Source organism: Oryctolagus cuniculus, chromosome 19 (genome assembly GCF_964237555.1).
Source record: "Oryctolagus cuniculus chromosome 19, mOryCun1.1, whole genome shotgun sequence".
In the NCBI taxonomy this organism is placed as follows: Eukaryota; Metazoa; Chordata; class Mammalia; order Lagomorpha; family Leporidae; genus Oryctolagus; species Oryctolagus cuniculus.
The window spans coordinates 33,155,697-33,170,482 of record NC_091450.1 but is presented as its reverse complement, the minus strand read 5'-3'; the positions used below and the strand labels follow the sequence as shown (position 1 = coordinate 33,170,482).

General features: G+C 67.2%; 1 protein-coding gene across 4 annotated transcripts in view; it reads left to right on the top strand.

Moving 5' to 3' along the window:
• Positions 1 to 14,786, top strand: part of TSC2 (TSC complex subunit 2) — a 31,531-nt gene that overhangs the window by 14,486 nt on the left and 2,259 nt on the right. The window contains exons 16-34 of one of the 4 annotated variants that reach the window (XM_051839520.2): positions 3,815 to 3,937; positions 4,533 to 4,639; positions 4,784 to 4,934; positions 5,389 to 5,511; positions 5,895 to 6,029; positions 7,169 to 7,358; positions 8,019 to 8,112; positions 8,195 to 8,297; positions 8,487 to 8,581; positions 9,486 to 9,614; positions 10,732 to 10,893; positions 11,017 to 11,172; positions 11,285 to 11,397; positions 11,756 to 11,968; positions 12,286 to 12,489; positions 12,932 to 13,000; positions 13,714 to 13,823; positions 14,071 to 14,576; positions 14,684 to 14,759. In XM_051839520.2, the coding sequence (XP_051695480.2) occupies positions 3,815 to 3,937; positions 4,533 to 4,639; positions 4,784 to 4,934; positions 5,389 to 5,511; positions 5,895 to 6,029; positions 7,169 to 7,358; positions 8,019 to 8,112; positions 8,195 to 8,297; positions 8,487 to 8,581; positions 9,486 to 9,614; positions 10,732 to 10,893; positions 11,017 to 11,172; positions 11,285 to 11,397; positions 11,756 to 11,968; positions 12,286 to 12,489; positions 12,932 to 13,000; positions 13,714 to 13,823; positions 14,071 to 14,576; positions 14,684 to 14,759 (2,859 nt within the window). The remainder of the gene's footprint in view (positions 1 to 3,814; positions 3,938 to 4,532; positions 4,640 to 4,783; positions 4,935 to 5,388; positions 5,512 to 5,894; positions 6,030 to 7,168; positions 7,359 to 8,018; positions 8,113 to 8,194; positions 8,298 to 8,486; positions 8,582 to 9,485; positions 9,615 to 10,731; positions 10,894 to 11,016; positions 11,173 to 11,284; positions 11,398 to 11,755; positions 11,969 to 12,285; positions 12,490 to 12,931; positions 13,001 to 13,713; positions 13,824 to 14,070; positions 14,577 to 14,683; positions 14,760 to 14,786) is intronic. The other 3 variants (XM_051839522.2, XM_051839521.2, XM_051839523.2) reach the window with 3 other exon arrangements.

The following is a 14,786-nucleotide window of genomic DNA, read 5'->3' as shown; positions in this document are numbered from 1 at the left end:
TCACACTCTGCACCCTCACACTGGATAACCCGGTGTGGTCCAGGAGAGGGCCCCGTGCTCCCCACCCCACCCCACCCCACCCTACTGCTGGGATGGTGTTCACACACTGCACCCTCACACTGGATAACCCGGTGTGGTCCAGGAGAGGGGCCCCCGTGCCCAGAACTCGGGTCTCCTGTGTGGAAGGCGGGAGCGCAATCCTGAGCCGTGTGCCCCTCCCGGGTCTGTGTCAGTGGGAAGCTGAGGTCAGCCAGGGCAGCGGCTACGGCGGGGTGCTGGCTTCGTGCCTGTTCCCTGCGGTGAGACCCGCACGGACCCCCCTGAGGCCAGCCCTGCTGACCCCAGGACCTTCTGCCAGCCCCGCTCTTAAAGGCCTGCTGGTTCTCAGCCTCACTGCGCTAGGAGCAGGTCTCTGAGGCCTGAACCGTGGTGTTGGGGTGCACTCAAACCACAGGCCTCCCCACTGCCCACTCCCCAGCCCCCCGTAGCCGCTAACCCGTCTCGTGTGCTTGTTCTGGGAGCTCGCGAAAGAATGCAGCACGTGGCCTTTGCCCCTGACCTTCCCAGGAGCTGGGCGGTCGGTCCTGCTGCTTAGTGACCCACGCGCCGTGTGCAGACGGGCTGTGAAGACACTGCGGGGACGCTCACGCACGGAGCTGTGGCTGCATTGGGCGTGGCCCGTCTGCGCCTGCTGTCCTGAGCAGCTGCCACACTCGCCATGCCACAGCTGGGGGTTCCGGCCTCGGGAGTTGTCCTCGACGGCACGTGGCCAGCCTCGTGGCCATTCCATCCCGGTGTGCTGTCTGTCTCCCCGAAGGCCGACGGCCTCCACACTTCCCCGGGGGTGTGGCTGCCCGTGTCTGCGGAAATGGCTGCTCGGCCCCCCCCCCTTTTAAAAATATTTATTTATTTGAAAGTTACAGAGAGGGGTGGGGAGACACAGAGCTTCCAGCTGTTAGATCATTCCTTAGAGGGCTGCAACGGCCCAGGCTGGGCTAGGCTGAAGCCAGGAGCTTGTTCTAGGTCCCCATGTTGGTGGTAGGGACCCGAGCCACTTGGGCCATCCTCCACTGCCTCCCCAGGCCATGAGTGGGGAGCTGGACTGGAGGTGGAGCAGCCGAGATGTGAACTGGTGCCCTTGGGGGATGCCAGCACCGCAGGTGGTGCTTTGACCTTCGTGCCTCAACGGCCCCGGCCTCTTCTCATTTTTAATTGGCCTTTATTACTTTATCATTGACTTGGCAGAGTTCTCTGTGTCTGATACAAGTCTCACATAGGGCAGTTTGTAGCTGTTTTCTCGTCCTCAGGACTGGTTCCATAGCCTCATTCTCAGTTCTCCCAGGACCTCGTCCCCTCACATCTGCAGGTCCCCTCTGCCTGGCTGGCTGGTGGGTGGGGCTTTCCCTCTGATCACTGCACCTTGGTCCCTGGCCTTCAGTGTCGGGCCTGGGGAAAGTGTGGTGTTGGAGTCTGCCGGCCCGACGCCGGGCGCTGGACGGGCTCCTGTGCTCCCGTGCGTGGAGGACGTTGATTTCCGGGCATGGACAATGGAAAGTGTCTGGTGATGGCCCCTCCCGGGTGTGTCTGGCCCGAGAGCCGTGTGTTGTTCGCTGCCGTGCCTGCGGGAGCCTCGGCTGGGCTGTGGGACCCCGTGGCGTGGGTGCACGGACAGCTCCTGAGTCTGGAGAGGGCAGGAGAGACGTGTGGCTGCCTGACCCTGACGGGGAAACCGAGCCCCAGGGCCGGAGCGTGGGGCCTCCAGACGGCGCTGTCCTTGCGGAGGCCCGGGCCCCAGCCTGAGCCTGCTCGTTCTTTTTCTCACGCCCCTCCCCCATCTCTTCTGTTTGCATTTTTAATTTATGTATTTCAGAGGCAGAGAAAGAGCAGAGTTCCCAAAGGCCTGCGAAGAGCAGGGCTTGGCCAGGCAGAAGCTGGCAGCCAGGAATTCAGTCGTGGTGTCCCCTGCGGGACCCTGGCCCCGAGTGGTCGAAGCGTCACTGTGGCCTCTCGGGGACAGCCAGGGAGCGGCGTCACACCTGACTGTGCAGACGTGGGACGCGGGCACCTTACCCTGCCTGCCAGACACCAGGCCAGACACCCACCCTGCTGCCTTCCTTTCTGTTTTTAAGAGATTTTGTTTATTTCTCTGAAAAGCAAAGTGATGGAGAGACAGAGTGAACTCCCAGATGGCCACAACAGCCAGGAGCTGACAGCTCCTTCTGGGTCTCCCATGTGGGCCGTCCTCTGCTGCCTTCCCAGGCACATTAGCAGGGAGCTGGATGGCAAGTGGAGCAGATGTGAGACACCAGTCCCCGTGTTCTGAGTGGTGGCTCAGCCCGTGGTGCCGCAGCACCGGCCTCCTGTGTTTTTTGTTTGTTTATTTGTTTTAATATTTAAAAAGGACTATATTTGTTAAAAACAAAACACCTGGTGCTGGCATTGTGACGCAGTGGGTTCAGCCTCTGCCTGAGCTCCCAGCGTCCTGTGTCATGGTGCCGGTTTCAGTCCCGGCTCTCTGCTTCCCACCCGGCTCCTTGCTAATAGCGCCTGGGGAAGATGACCCAAGTGCACGGACCCTGCACCCACGTGGGAGACCGGGTGGAGTACAAGCGCCTGGCTGTGGTCTCCCCGGTCACTGGGGCCTTCTGGGAGTGAACCAGCTGATGGAAGACTTCGCTCTGTCTGCCTTTCACATATGGAATTTTTTTTAAGATTTTTATTTATTTGTGAGGTAGAGTTGCAGACAGTGAGAGGGAGAGGCCTTCCATCCACTGGCTCACTCTCCAAATGGGCGCAGCAGCCAAAGCTGCGCCAATCCGAAGCTGGGAGCCAGGAGCTTCTTCCAGGTCTCCTACATGGGTGCAGGGGCCCAAGCATCTGGGCCATCCTCCGCTGGTTTTCCAGGCCATAGAAGAGAGCTGGGACTCGAACCGGCGCCTGTGTGGGATGCCAGCACCACAGGCTGAGACTGAACACACTGGCCTGTGACCTCTTTAAAAAAAAAAATGAAATGGGGGCCGTTGCTGTGGCATGGCAGCATAGGGGCGCTGGCTCGAGTCCCGGCTGCTCCTCTTCCGGTCCAGCCCTCTGCTGTGGCCTGGGGAAGCAGGAGAAGGTGGCCCAGTGCTTGGGCCCTGCAGCCGCGTGGGAGACCTGGAGGAAGCTCCTGGCTTGATTGGTGCGGCTCCGGCTGTTGTGGCTGTTACATGGGAAGAGAACCAGCGCATGGAGGACCTGTCTCCCTTTGCCTCCGCTACTCTGCCTTTTAAATAAATAAGTGAATCTTTTAAAGACAGTTTTCTAAAAATACAATAAAATGTGTTTAAAATCGAGTAGGTAGATCTCAAGAAAAAGCTCGTAATGCAGCGAAGGTTGAACTTGCTCTTTGCAGCTTAGCTGTTTCCTGCGTCGCAGCCGAGTCCTGGGCTGCCCGTGGCCTCTGTGTTGCCCTGTGTGTGACAGACTGCATTTCGGTTTTGTCAACCAGAGGACGAAGGACTCTGTGCTGTGATGGTTGTGAGACGAAGCAGCTTTGGGTGTTCGTCATTTTCTACCTCTGAGCTTCAGAGACCACGAAGGGTCCCTGCTGCAGCCCGGGCCGGCGGCCGTACCTGCCGCACACATGCCCTTGGTCTTGCCAGGACAAGATGGGTGCGGGCTCCCGGACGGGGTGGCCCAGGCTCTGGGGGAGCAGTCCCTGCAGGGCAAAGCCCCCTGCTGTGCCTCTGTTGGTCCAGCGCACGGGTACCGGGCCCCTCCCTGGTGTCGCCCGATTCCCCTGCTGGGTGATGCCTCCTGTCCCCTCTGTCTGCAGACCAAGCTGTACACCCTGCCGGCCAGCCACGCCACTCGTGTGTACGAGACGCTCGTCAGCCACCTGCAGCTGCACTACAAGCACAACTACACCCTGCCCATCGCCAGCAGCATCCGGCTGCAGGTAGGACGGCCGGGACGGCCCGCGCCACAGCTGCTCAGGCTCAGGTGTGCTGTCGGGGGCTGGGGGTGTGGTGGTGACTGTGTCTGTTCCCTCCTGGCACTGGTCGGAGTGGTCCCCCAGCACCTGAGGCTGGTCACTGAGTCACGTGGTAGCCTGGGTGAGGTTGGGGAACGGGGTGCCCTGACTTCCAGGGTGCACGCTCCTGGTGTGTGGAAGCCGCGGAGACCTGTAGCTGAGCCGAGCTCGCGCTCTGGATGCCGGCACCAGGCCCAGAAGGTCCCGGGCAGAGCGTGGCTTCCTGGCATTTGGGACTGCAGCGAGGACGCCAGAGGTGTGGGCTGGCCTCTCCTGATCCCCGAGACAGGCCCAGCTCTGTGCGTCGGCACAGCCACACGGGCTCTGAGGGAGGAGGCTGTGGGTGCCAGCCTGGGAGTCAGGGCTTCGGGTGTGGCCGGGACAGAGCCCGCCGGCTGCAGGGCACGGCTGTGCGGTGGGAGGCCTTTGCACACAGCAGGGCCAGGACGCTTGGGCCCGAGACGTGGGGGCCGCCGCCCGCTCCTGGCCCTGCTGGCTGCCACAGCTCTGCTCTCTGCAGGCATTCGACTTCCTGCTGCTGCTGCGCGCCGACTCCCTGCACCGCCTGGGCCTGCCCAACAAGGATGGGGTGGTGCGGTTCAGCCCGTACTGCCTCTGCGACTACATGTGCGTGCTCGGGGCAGCAGCAGGTGCTGAGCGGGTGGCTGTGAGCGGGATGGTTCCAGGAAGGATCCGGTGGCTGCCCGCGCTCGCGGAGGCCTGTGCCAGCCCTGCGCAGGGAGGCCGCCTCAGCTGCTTCTCCCTCCACAGCGAGCCGGAGCGGAGCTCTGAGAAGAAGGCCAGCGGCCCCCTTTCCCCTCCCACCGGGCCGCCTGGCCCTGCACACGCAGGCCCCGCTGTGCGGCTTGGCTACCTGCCCTACTCCCTGCTCTTCGGCCTCCTCCTGCAGTGCCTGAAGCAGGTGAGGCGGGCCTGTCCCTGGCGCTGTGCCGGGTCGTGCCGGGTGAGCCCACTTCTCGGCCCCTGCACTCAGCACCTGGGGGGTGGCGGGAGGCCCAGCTGGCGCAGGCACGGGGCTGAGGATGTGCCGCTCAGCCGGGCCTTGCCGCAGGGTGCCGGGGCCGGGAGGCGTTCCTGGCACCTGCTCCTCAAAGGGGGCGGGAGCAGGGTTGCTGCAGAGACAGGCCGGGGCGAGGGCCACGAGTAGGCAGCAGCCTGTGGGGTCGTGGCTGCGGGGAGAGGCAGGGCCTGGATCCTGGGGGTGCCAGGCGCTGGCCCGCGCCGAGCCCGCGGCGCCCTGCCCTCTGCTCGGCTGTCCTGGCCCGGGCGTGCTGGAGCTGCCACGCGGCTGGGAGGCGGCAGACGGCCCGCGCCGAGCCCGCAGCGCCCTGCCCTCTGCGACCCCGTCCCTGCAGGAGACGGACTGGAAGGTGCTGAAGCTGGTGCTCAGCAAGCTGCCCGAGTCTCTGCGCTATAAGGTGCTCGTCTTCACCTCCCCCTGCAGCCTCGACCAGCTGTCTTCCGCGCTCTGCTCCATGGTAACCTGGCAGGGAGGCGCTGGCGGGGTGCGCGGGAGGCAGTAGCGCAGCTCCTGCAGAGGGGCGGCCCCGGGGCGTTGGGCGAGACCTGAGGACTGCTGGCCCCATGCAGCGCAGAGTGCGCACCCAGGGCTGTGGGGTGGCCAGAAACGCACCAGGGCCGCAGCCCTCTCCAGCTCAGTCGGGCAGCTCCTGAGAGTGGGCCTTGTTTCTCCCTCTCCCTGGCTGAGGCCTCCAAGATGTTCGAGTCTCAGCCAGTCCTCACCCCCACGTGTCTCCCACAACCTCGAAAAGGCAGGGGTGCAGGTGGGAAGGCTGCCCAGCACCCTTTGGCCTCCCGGTGTGCAGTCGCTGGCAGGCCCCATGGCTGCTCTCGACGTCAGCTTTCAGGCCCAAAGACCCTGGAGCGGCTCCGGGGCACTCCAGAAGGCTTCTGCAGGACCGACCTGCACCTGGCTGTGGTCCCAGTGCTCACGGCGTTGATCTCCTACCATAACTACCTGGACAAGAGCAAGCAGGTGGGGGGCATGGGGGGCGTGGGGGGCGTGGCGGGGGGGGGCACAGGTGGCCCTGTGGTGGCTGGGGTCTGGACGCTCGGCCTGCAGTCGCACGCTCACCGTCTTCATAAGCTGTCCGCTGGGCCAGGGTGAGGGCCGTCGGCCTGCCCTGCCCTGCCCTGCCCAGCGTTGCAGGGCTCTGCGTGCTGCCCGTGGGCCTCTCTCCCGCTCCGCGGCTGCTCTTTGCTCTAGGAGAGGCACTGCCTGCCGCCCTGCTGCAGCTGTGGGACAGGTGCCCACGCTGCCGTTGAGACAGGACTGGCGGGCTGTGGCCCCGGCTCTCGGCTCCCCCCACCCTGGCCCCCAGAGCGCGCAGCTGGTGACACCCTCCCCTCCCCCTGCTCTCGCGCACGCACTCACAGCTCCCCGCATCCGAGGTCAGGCACCTGCTCCGTCCAGCCTGTGTGGACCTCATGCTGAGCTGCCTGAAGGGAAAGCCCCTCCTCTGGGGCTGGCCATGCTGGGGTGAGGGTCCCTGAGGGGTGAGGCTGGCTTCCTGGGCCATCAGTGCCGTGGCCCGAGCCGCCGCACCGGGGGACGCTATCCAGGTCGCTGCGGGACCCGTGGCCTTCACGCACCATGGGTGGCCGTGAGCCCAGCATGTCCGTGCCAGGTTGGGCTGGGGAGCTGGACCCTGCTGCCCAGGGGGGCAGGGGCAGGAAGCCCATGTTCAGGGCCCTTTCTAAGCCTTGGCCCCCGTCCTCCGTGGAGAATTCCTGAGTGGGGACGGGCTGGCCCTGCGGAGGCCCTGTGGCTGGGGCACGTCCACTTGGACCCGAGGTGTCCTGATTTTTTAAATTATTTTACTTGAAAGGCTGAGAGAGATGTTCCACCTGCTAGTTCACTCCCCAAGTGGCCACCACGGCTGGGCCTGGGCCAGGCCAAAGCCAGGAGCCAACAAGCTCCGTCCCGGTCCCCCACATGGGTGTCAGGGCCCAGGTACTTGTGCGGTGTTCTGAGGTCCCAGGGCACTAGCGGGGAGCTGGACTGGGAGTGGAGTGGCTGGGACTCAGGCCTGTGCTCCAACAGGGGCCGCTGGCGGCGCAGGCGGCGGCCCCGCCCACTGCAGCCGGCGCCGGGCCTGTGTCTGTTTCCAACAGCGGGAGATGGTGTACTGCCTGGAGCAAGGGCTGATCCACCGCTGTGCCGGCCAGTGCGTGGTGGCCCTGGCCGTGTGCAGCGTGGAGATGCCCGACATCATCATCAAGGCCCTGCCCGTCCTGGTGGTGAAGCTCACGCACATCTCCGCCACAGCCAGCATGGCCGTCCCACTGCTGGAGTTCCTGTCCAGTGAGTATCTGCGGGCCGGGGGCAGGTGCGTGCGGGCGCCCTGGAGACGGGGACTGTGCCTTGCCCGAGGTGCGCCTGCTGCTCCCCGCCTTGTGTCCCCGGGCCACTGGGGCACCTGGTTGCGCTGCCTTCCGTTGCCTTGGCACCGCTGCCCTGAATGCCTGCCTTCCCGGCCTTCCACGCCAGAGCACCTTGCCAGCCTGGGCCTTGTGCCCGGCTGGGCCCCTCTGCCTTCAGGCACGCCCCAACCTTGTGTGTGGGAGCATGGGGCTGTGCTGACCGCCCTGCCCCTGCCTGCCCGCCACTTGCTGGCGGAGAGCCTGAAAGAACAGCGCAGTCAGCACTTTGTGCAGGGCCAGAGAGGGTCGGCACGTGGGCACTGTGGCAGGAGGTTTTTATTGGGTTTGCAGCTTTCTAAAGACTTGGGCCCTGGAGCTCCTAGGTCAGGCTGGCCGGGGATCTCTGGTTTGTCAGAGCCTAGAAAGGACACGAGGCTGGGGTTGGGAAGGGCGTGCACTGGGCCGTTGTTTCCGTCCCTCCCTCCGTGGTTGCTCCCTCTGGGCCAGGGCGGCTGTGCCCTGTTGCCCGCGTGGAGAAAGGCAGCGCGGGGCCCTGTGCCAGCCGGCCTGGCCCCGCGCCGACCGTCCTGTGCCGCCGCAGCTCTGGCCCGGCTGCCGCACCTCTACAGGAACTTCGCCGCAGAGCAGTACGCCAGCGTGTTCGCCATCTCGCTGCCCTACACCAACCCCTCCAAGTAAGCGAGACGTGGGGCTCGGCTCTGGCTGGGCTGCGTCCCTGGGGCGGGACTGAGGCCGCTGCGCCCCGCACTGCCGCAGGTTCAACCAGTACATCGTGTGCCTGGCCCACCACGTGATCGCCATGTGGTTCATCAGGTGTCGCCTGCCCTTCCGCAAGGACTTCGTCCCCTACATCACCAAGGTGGGCCAGTGGAGGCCCCCATTAGGGCCGGGACCTGCTGTGCCTGTGGCTGGGGTGTGGGGTGACTGGGGTAGGGGCTGGGGGGCTGTGCTGTGCCTGCAGAGCCCAGGGCTCAGCTTGCCGTGGAGGTGGGCGCGGGAGCTGCCCCCTCGTCCTGGGCGCCTCCCAGCTCGGCTCTGCCCTGCGCAGGGCCTGCGCTCCAATGTGCTGATGTCTTTTGATGACACCCCTGAGAAGGACAGCTTCAGAGCGCGGAGCACCAGCCTCAACGAGCGGCCCAAAAGGTTTGGGGTCTGCTGGGGGCCCGGGCTGGGACCTGGAGCGGTGTGGTGTGTGCAGGAGCTGGGGCTGCGGGTCACTCCCAGGCCAGTCCAGAGACGTGGGGCCCAGGGCTGAGGGCTGGCCCGGGGGGCTGAGAGAGACTAGCGCTGGCCGCACTAGGGCGCCCCGGCTGTGCCGTGAGTACAGACTGTCTGCCCTAGGGATCAGGTGCAGGCTGTGTCGGGGCCGCTGTGGCTGCGCAGACCCCTTCCCAGGCCCCTCCCGCTAGGCTGCCCCCTCCCGCAGAGCTTGCGCCCTCCCCGTCACAGCCGCTTCTGCTGGTCCGGAGAAGCCACGCTGGGCCTCTGGGTTCTCATTTGCATTCGTGGACCGCTGCCCCCAGCCCCGCCTTCCCGCCTCCCCGCCCCAGCTTGTCTCCCTCGGGGAAGGCGGCATTTTCCAGGGTGACCTGAGCTCACGAGCCTCTCCAAGCCCCCAGTGGCTGGGGGCCAGAGCTCGGCCGTCGGTGAGCCTGGTGTTGGGCTCCCGGCTTGTTGTGCGGTGTCCGGGCCTCAGTGCCTCCGCGCCCCTGAGCTGGGCGGCTCCGCCTGCTGTGGGTGGGCGGGAGGCCTGGTCGGCACAGCCTGGAATCTGCCGCGCAGCAGCCCCGCGTTGACTTTGCACGAAGGTCCTTTGTTGTGGTCTCACGCGTGCAGGCTCGCCTTCCGTCGTGTTGACGAGATGTATCTCATGCGTTTTGTTTTCTGTCTCCTCCCCGCTAACTGCCCTGTGGCCTGGCTCTGTTCATGCACCCGTGGGATCCATCTCCACCCTGTGGCCGGGGACCCTTCCTCACCTCCCGTGGCTGCTTCCCCTTTCCGGGAGCTGGGCTCTCTGGGGCTGGGGGCTTCCTTCCTCACCTGGTAGTCTGAGGATAGCCCGAGCCCCCAGACCAGGCTTGGCCCACTCTCCACCCGTGGACGAGTGCAAGGGGAGCCCCGCCGCCGAGGCCTTCCGGTGCCGCAGCGTCAGTGTGTCTGAACATGGGGTCCGCAGGTAGCCGGGCGTGCGAGGGTGGGGGGCGCAGACCCTGCGCTTGGCCCCGTGAGCGCCGGGGTGGCGGTGCATGGGGCTGCTTGCATGTCCTGTCGCCTGCCTGCGCCGCCCTGGCTGGGGTTGGGGACGAGCCCGGCACTGGGCCCAGGTGAGCCTGGAGGCGAGGGGAGGGAAGGTTGCATTCTGTCACGGGGGGGGGGGGGGGCGGCTGCGGGCTGCAGGGGCCTCTGACGGGGGCTCTGCCTGGGCGGCTGCTCGGAGAAGGCTGGAGGGCGCAGCTCTACACACCCCAGCCGGGGTGAGCGGGCGGGGGCGGGGGCCGCTCCTGGGCCCGCTGTTTTGTTCTCCAGCTGGCTTCCTTCTGGACTTTTCTGGAGTCCTTCCGTTACAGCTGAAGGAACAAGGGGCTTTTCTGTAGGAAAGGGGCCGGCCTGGAGCAACCCAGGACCCCTGAGGGGTGGGCCGGGGTCTAGGGCACCAGCCCTGCTTGGTGCCACCAGCCGGGGTGGGTGCAGGTGGAGGTTCTTGGGTGCTGGCTTCTCTGCCGCCACCTGCCTGCCCGTCCAGGCCACCCTAGCGTCTGTGTCCTCAGCCGGCCTCTGAGACCCAGCTCCTGGTGATGCCTGCTGGTGTGGTGGGCTGGGAGATGGGGAGGGACTGTCCGGGCCCTCCCAGCTGTTCCCAGCGGGTTCTTCATCCTGAGCAAGTGCCGCAGGGGGCTGTGCAGGCGTGTCAGGAGTAAACCCACGGAAGCCCTTCCCTTGGGCCCGAGTGTGCAGCCGAGAAGCTGGGTCCAGGCTGAGGGGGTGGGCGGTGGCCCTATGGGCAGAATGCAATCTCCATCCGTCCTGGCCCTGGGAGCCCCTGCCGCCACCCTGCCTAGCTCCTGTGGGCTCTGGTTGAGGGGACGTCCTGTGGTGCTGCAACCAGGAGATTGGGGTCTTCGCCAGCAGGCGGGTCCCCTGCGTCTGCAGGCTGTGGCTCAGCTGGCCGCCCGCCCCCGTGGGGTCCTGAGCGAGGCCCTCCCAGTTGTGCATGTGTTGAGCTTTAGCCCTGGTGGTAGGCGGCTCTGCCCAGCCCTGCCTCGTGCCTGAGCCTGGCCACGGCCCTCCCGCAGGATCCAGACGTCGCTCACCAGCGCCAGCCTGGGGTCCGCAGATGAGAACTCCATGGCCCAGGCTGACGACAACTTGAAAAACCTCCACCTGGAGCTCACAGAAACCTGCCTGGACATGATGGCCCGATACGTGTTCTCCAACTTCACGGCCGTGCCCAAGAGGTAGGCGCCCGCTGCAGAGCGAGGCCACGCTCGGTCTCCGCGGGGAGCGAGGGCGGTCGGGCTGGCCCTCCCCGTCTGGGAGCCCCGGGCACCGGCACCGGCACCGCCGTCCTGTGCTTTCAGGTCCCCCGTCGGAGAGTTCCTCCTGGCCGGCGGCAGGACCAAAACCTGGCTGGTGGGGAACAAGCTCGTCACGGTGACGACAAGCGTGGGGACTGGGACCCGGTCCCTGCTGGGCCTGGATTCCGGGGAGCTGCAGGGCGGCGGCCCAGAGTTGAGGTGACCGCACCGCCCCTCCCTCCCTGACTGTCCTGAGCCCAGCGGGCGGGGCTCTGCACCTGGCAGCCCTGGGGGACTCCCTTACCCTGTGCCTGGGCCCTTCTGTCCCCAGCTCTGACCCTGGCGTGCACTTGAGACAGACAAAGGAGGCACCGGCCAAGCTGGAGTCCCAGGCCGGGCAGCAGGTGTCCCGTGGGGCCCGGGACCGCGTCCGTTCCATGTCGGGTGAGCCTCAGCTCCACGGTGTCTCATGTAGGCGCCCAGCACCCACCACCTGCTTCTGTCCTGCTCCTGCGCTTCAGGAAAGCCGAAGTGAGGGCTCTCAGGCTGCGAGGTAGGGCAGCGCCTCCACAGAGCCCCTCGGCGCCGGTGCTTCCTGTTTGCCTCGGCCCAGCTCTGCCTGGAGTTCTTCTGGGCACGCTTAGCTGGGCCGTGGTCCGGCTGGGGGCAGGTCTGGGGCCCCTCCCACTGCCCTGGGCCTGTGGAGGCCAGCCAGCCCGGCCAGTGCCGCCACGGCCTTGGGCGGAGTGGCCAGCTCTGTCCCTGGCAGGTGGGGTCATCTGCCTCCCACCCTTCTCCTCAGGAGGCCACGGCCTTCGGGTCGGTGCCCTGGACCCACCGACCTCCCACTTCCCCGGCAGCCCGTCTGCTCCGGGAACACAGGCTGCGCCAGCTGCGAAGCCTGACAGGGCCTCAGCAGGCACCCAGGGCCCAGCACAGGAGAGGACGAACCTGGCAGCCTACGTGCCTCTGCTGACCCAGGGCTGGGCTGAGATCTTGGTCCGCAGGCCCACAGGTACGCAGAGGTAGATGCAGAGTGGTCTCCCAGGGGCTTCTGGGAGGCGGCTTTAAACCAAGCCTGCAGAGGTGGGCGGGGGCCTCCCCTCTCAGGTCCTGTCTTCCCATCGTGGGGTCCTGGGGGCTAGGGCTTGAGCACACGAACTTGGAGGGGCTGCCCCTCGGCCCTCACAGAGCAGAGCCCCCGCCCAGGAGGTGCTGTGGGTGTGGTGGGTGCCAGGGCCTGGGCCTGGGCCTGGAGCCAGGCTGCCGGGCGGGGCTGTCTGGGGGGTGGAGGCTCCTGTCTGAGGCCTGAGGCCGCTGCCCGCTCCCCAGGGAACACAAGCTGGCTGATGAGCCTGGAGAACCCGCTGAGCCCCTTCTCGTCCGACATCAACAACATGCCCCTGCAGGAGCTGTCCAACGCCCTCATGGCGGCCGAGCGCTTCAAGGAGCATCGCGACACCGCCCTGTACAAGTCGCTGTCCGTGCCGGCCGCCAGCACAGCCAGGCCCCCTCCTCTCCCTCGCTCTAACACAGGTGGGCGAGGACCCCCGCTCCCGGGTCTCCCACAGCGTCTGCCTGGGAGGACGCCATGCTGTGGCCGACATTTGGAAACTGGCTCTCACCCTCTCCCCTAGCTGCAGCTGCCCACTGGGGGGCGCCAGGGGTGGCCTTCGGTGCTGGCCGCCGACTGCCGTGGGTCCCGCTTGGGTTTCGGTTGGGCTGCCCGAGCCTGCCTGTCGGCCGCCCCGCCCTGGGGCCAGCGTGGAGCCTCCTGGGAGGCCAGGATGCTAGTGAGGAGTGGGGAGGTCCTGCCTCCCCCAGGTCCGAGCCAGGAGCCCGCCCGCCGCCCGGGACGCCGCCCGGGTCGCCGCGGCCCCTCTCCTCTCCAGGCTCGGGTCTGCAGGCTCGGGTGGCGCCCTCTGCTGGGCTGCGCAGGCTCGCGCTGAGCCGGCTGCGTGCGGGCTTTCCCTTGCAGTGGCCTCTCTGTCCTCCCTGTGCCCGTCCAGCTGCCAGGGGAAGCTGCACAGGAGCATTTCCTGGGCAGGTACTCGTGCGTCCAGGAGCGCGGTGCTTGCTGCGAGCCCGCTCGGCCTGGGGCCGGCCTCCCCCCGGGCCTGGCCCCCGCTTCGCCAGCCCCGCCCCGCCCCCTTGACACGGCGCCCTCCGAGGCTGAGCTCCGTTCGGGAGCCATACCTCGCCTCTGTGGAGGTCTCGGGCTTGGGTGGCCCCAGTCTGGGGACACTGGCCACGCCGCAGGCGCTGGGGGTGGCAGCCGCCTTTGCCTCGCTCCGCCCACGCCCTGTGAACCCACTCTGGGCTGCATCCGCCCTGTCCGCAGGGGCGGGGCGCGGGCTGCTCCCCCTCAGTTGCCGCTTCCCCCCCCCCCCCCCCGCGCCCCTGACGCTGGCATGGACGCACTGCTTTGGGACGTTGCGCCCCCTCTGGCGTGCCGGGCTGTGGCCTGCCTTGGATTTGGAGGCGAGCTCTGCTGCTAGGAACGGGTCCTGAGCCTGTGTGCGCGTAGGGGGCCCCGTCGGCATTTGCGTGGTGCCCGGGGGCCGGTGCCCTGCTCTGCCTGGGCTGAGGCCTCAGGTGGGGTTCCTGCCTGCGGAGGCCCCAGGGCCCGTGCAGCCGTGGCTTGTGTTGGGGTCGCCCTGGCCCGCGGCGGCCTCTGCTCCTCTGGGAGGGAAGCTGGTGCGATGAGCACGTGTGCGCTGGGCTCGGCCTGGCCCCCAGCAGCCCGTGTGCTCCCCCCAGACTCGGCAGTGGTGCTGGAGGAGGGCGGTGCAGGAGAGGCCTCCGGGCTGGCGGAGCCCCCAGAGCTGGAGGACCAGGGGCACTGCGGGCGTGCCGGTGCCTACAGCAGGGTGAGTGAGGGGGCAGGGCAGGGCCTCCACCCACGCCTCCCCGCGGCCCCGGCTTGCTCTGCGCTCGGTGTGTCCCCGCTGCTCCGAGAAGTGGCATCCCACACTGCAGCCTGGGGTCCTCGGCGCCCTTCTGGGGGTCGCCAGGTGTCCACGGATCGGTGTGGGGCTCTGGCTGGGGTGGGGTGCCCGGCGGGGGTGGGGGCCCTGCCGGCCTGACCAGGGCTCTCCCCGGGGTGGTCCCTTCCAGTCGTCTTCAGCATCTAGCCAGGAGGAGAAGCTGCACGCGGAGGATCTGGCTGCTGGGGGCGTCCCCATCGAGCGGGCCGTGTCCTCTGCGGGCGGCCGGCCCTCGGTGGACCTGTCCTTCCAGCCCTCGCAGCCCCTGAGCAAGTCCAGTTCCTCCCCTGAGCTGCAGACCCTGCAGGACATCCTGGGGGACCCTGGGGACAAGGCGGACGTGGGCCGGCTCAGTCCTGAGGCCAAGGCCCGGTCACAGTCGGGGCTTCTGGATGGAGACGGTGCTGCCTGGGCAGCCGCTGACGAGGAGCCCCAGGGCCTGGGCCCAGCGCAGCCTGAGGGTGCCCTGGCCTCCGGCTCACCCCGCTCGCCCGGCGGCCTCCGGCCCCGAGGATACACCATCTCCGATTCCGCCCCGTCGCGCAGGGGCCGGCGGGCAGACAGGGTGGAGAGGGACACCTTCAAGAGCAGAGCCGCGGCCACCAACGCCGAGAAAGTAGCCGGCATCAACCCCAGGTGCGGGAGCTTGGGCCCTGGGCACCCCTGGCAGAGCTGGCTGGAGCCAGGGCGCAGGGTGCGGCTGGCACTGCCCGCGCCCCAGGCAGCGTCCCCTCTCGCCGCAGCTTCGTGTTCCTGCAGCTCTACCACTCGCCCTTCTTTGGCGACGACTCCAACAAGCCCATCCTGCTGCCCAACGAGGTATGCGCCCAGGGGGGCTGGCGGGGG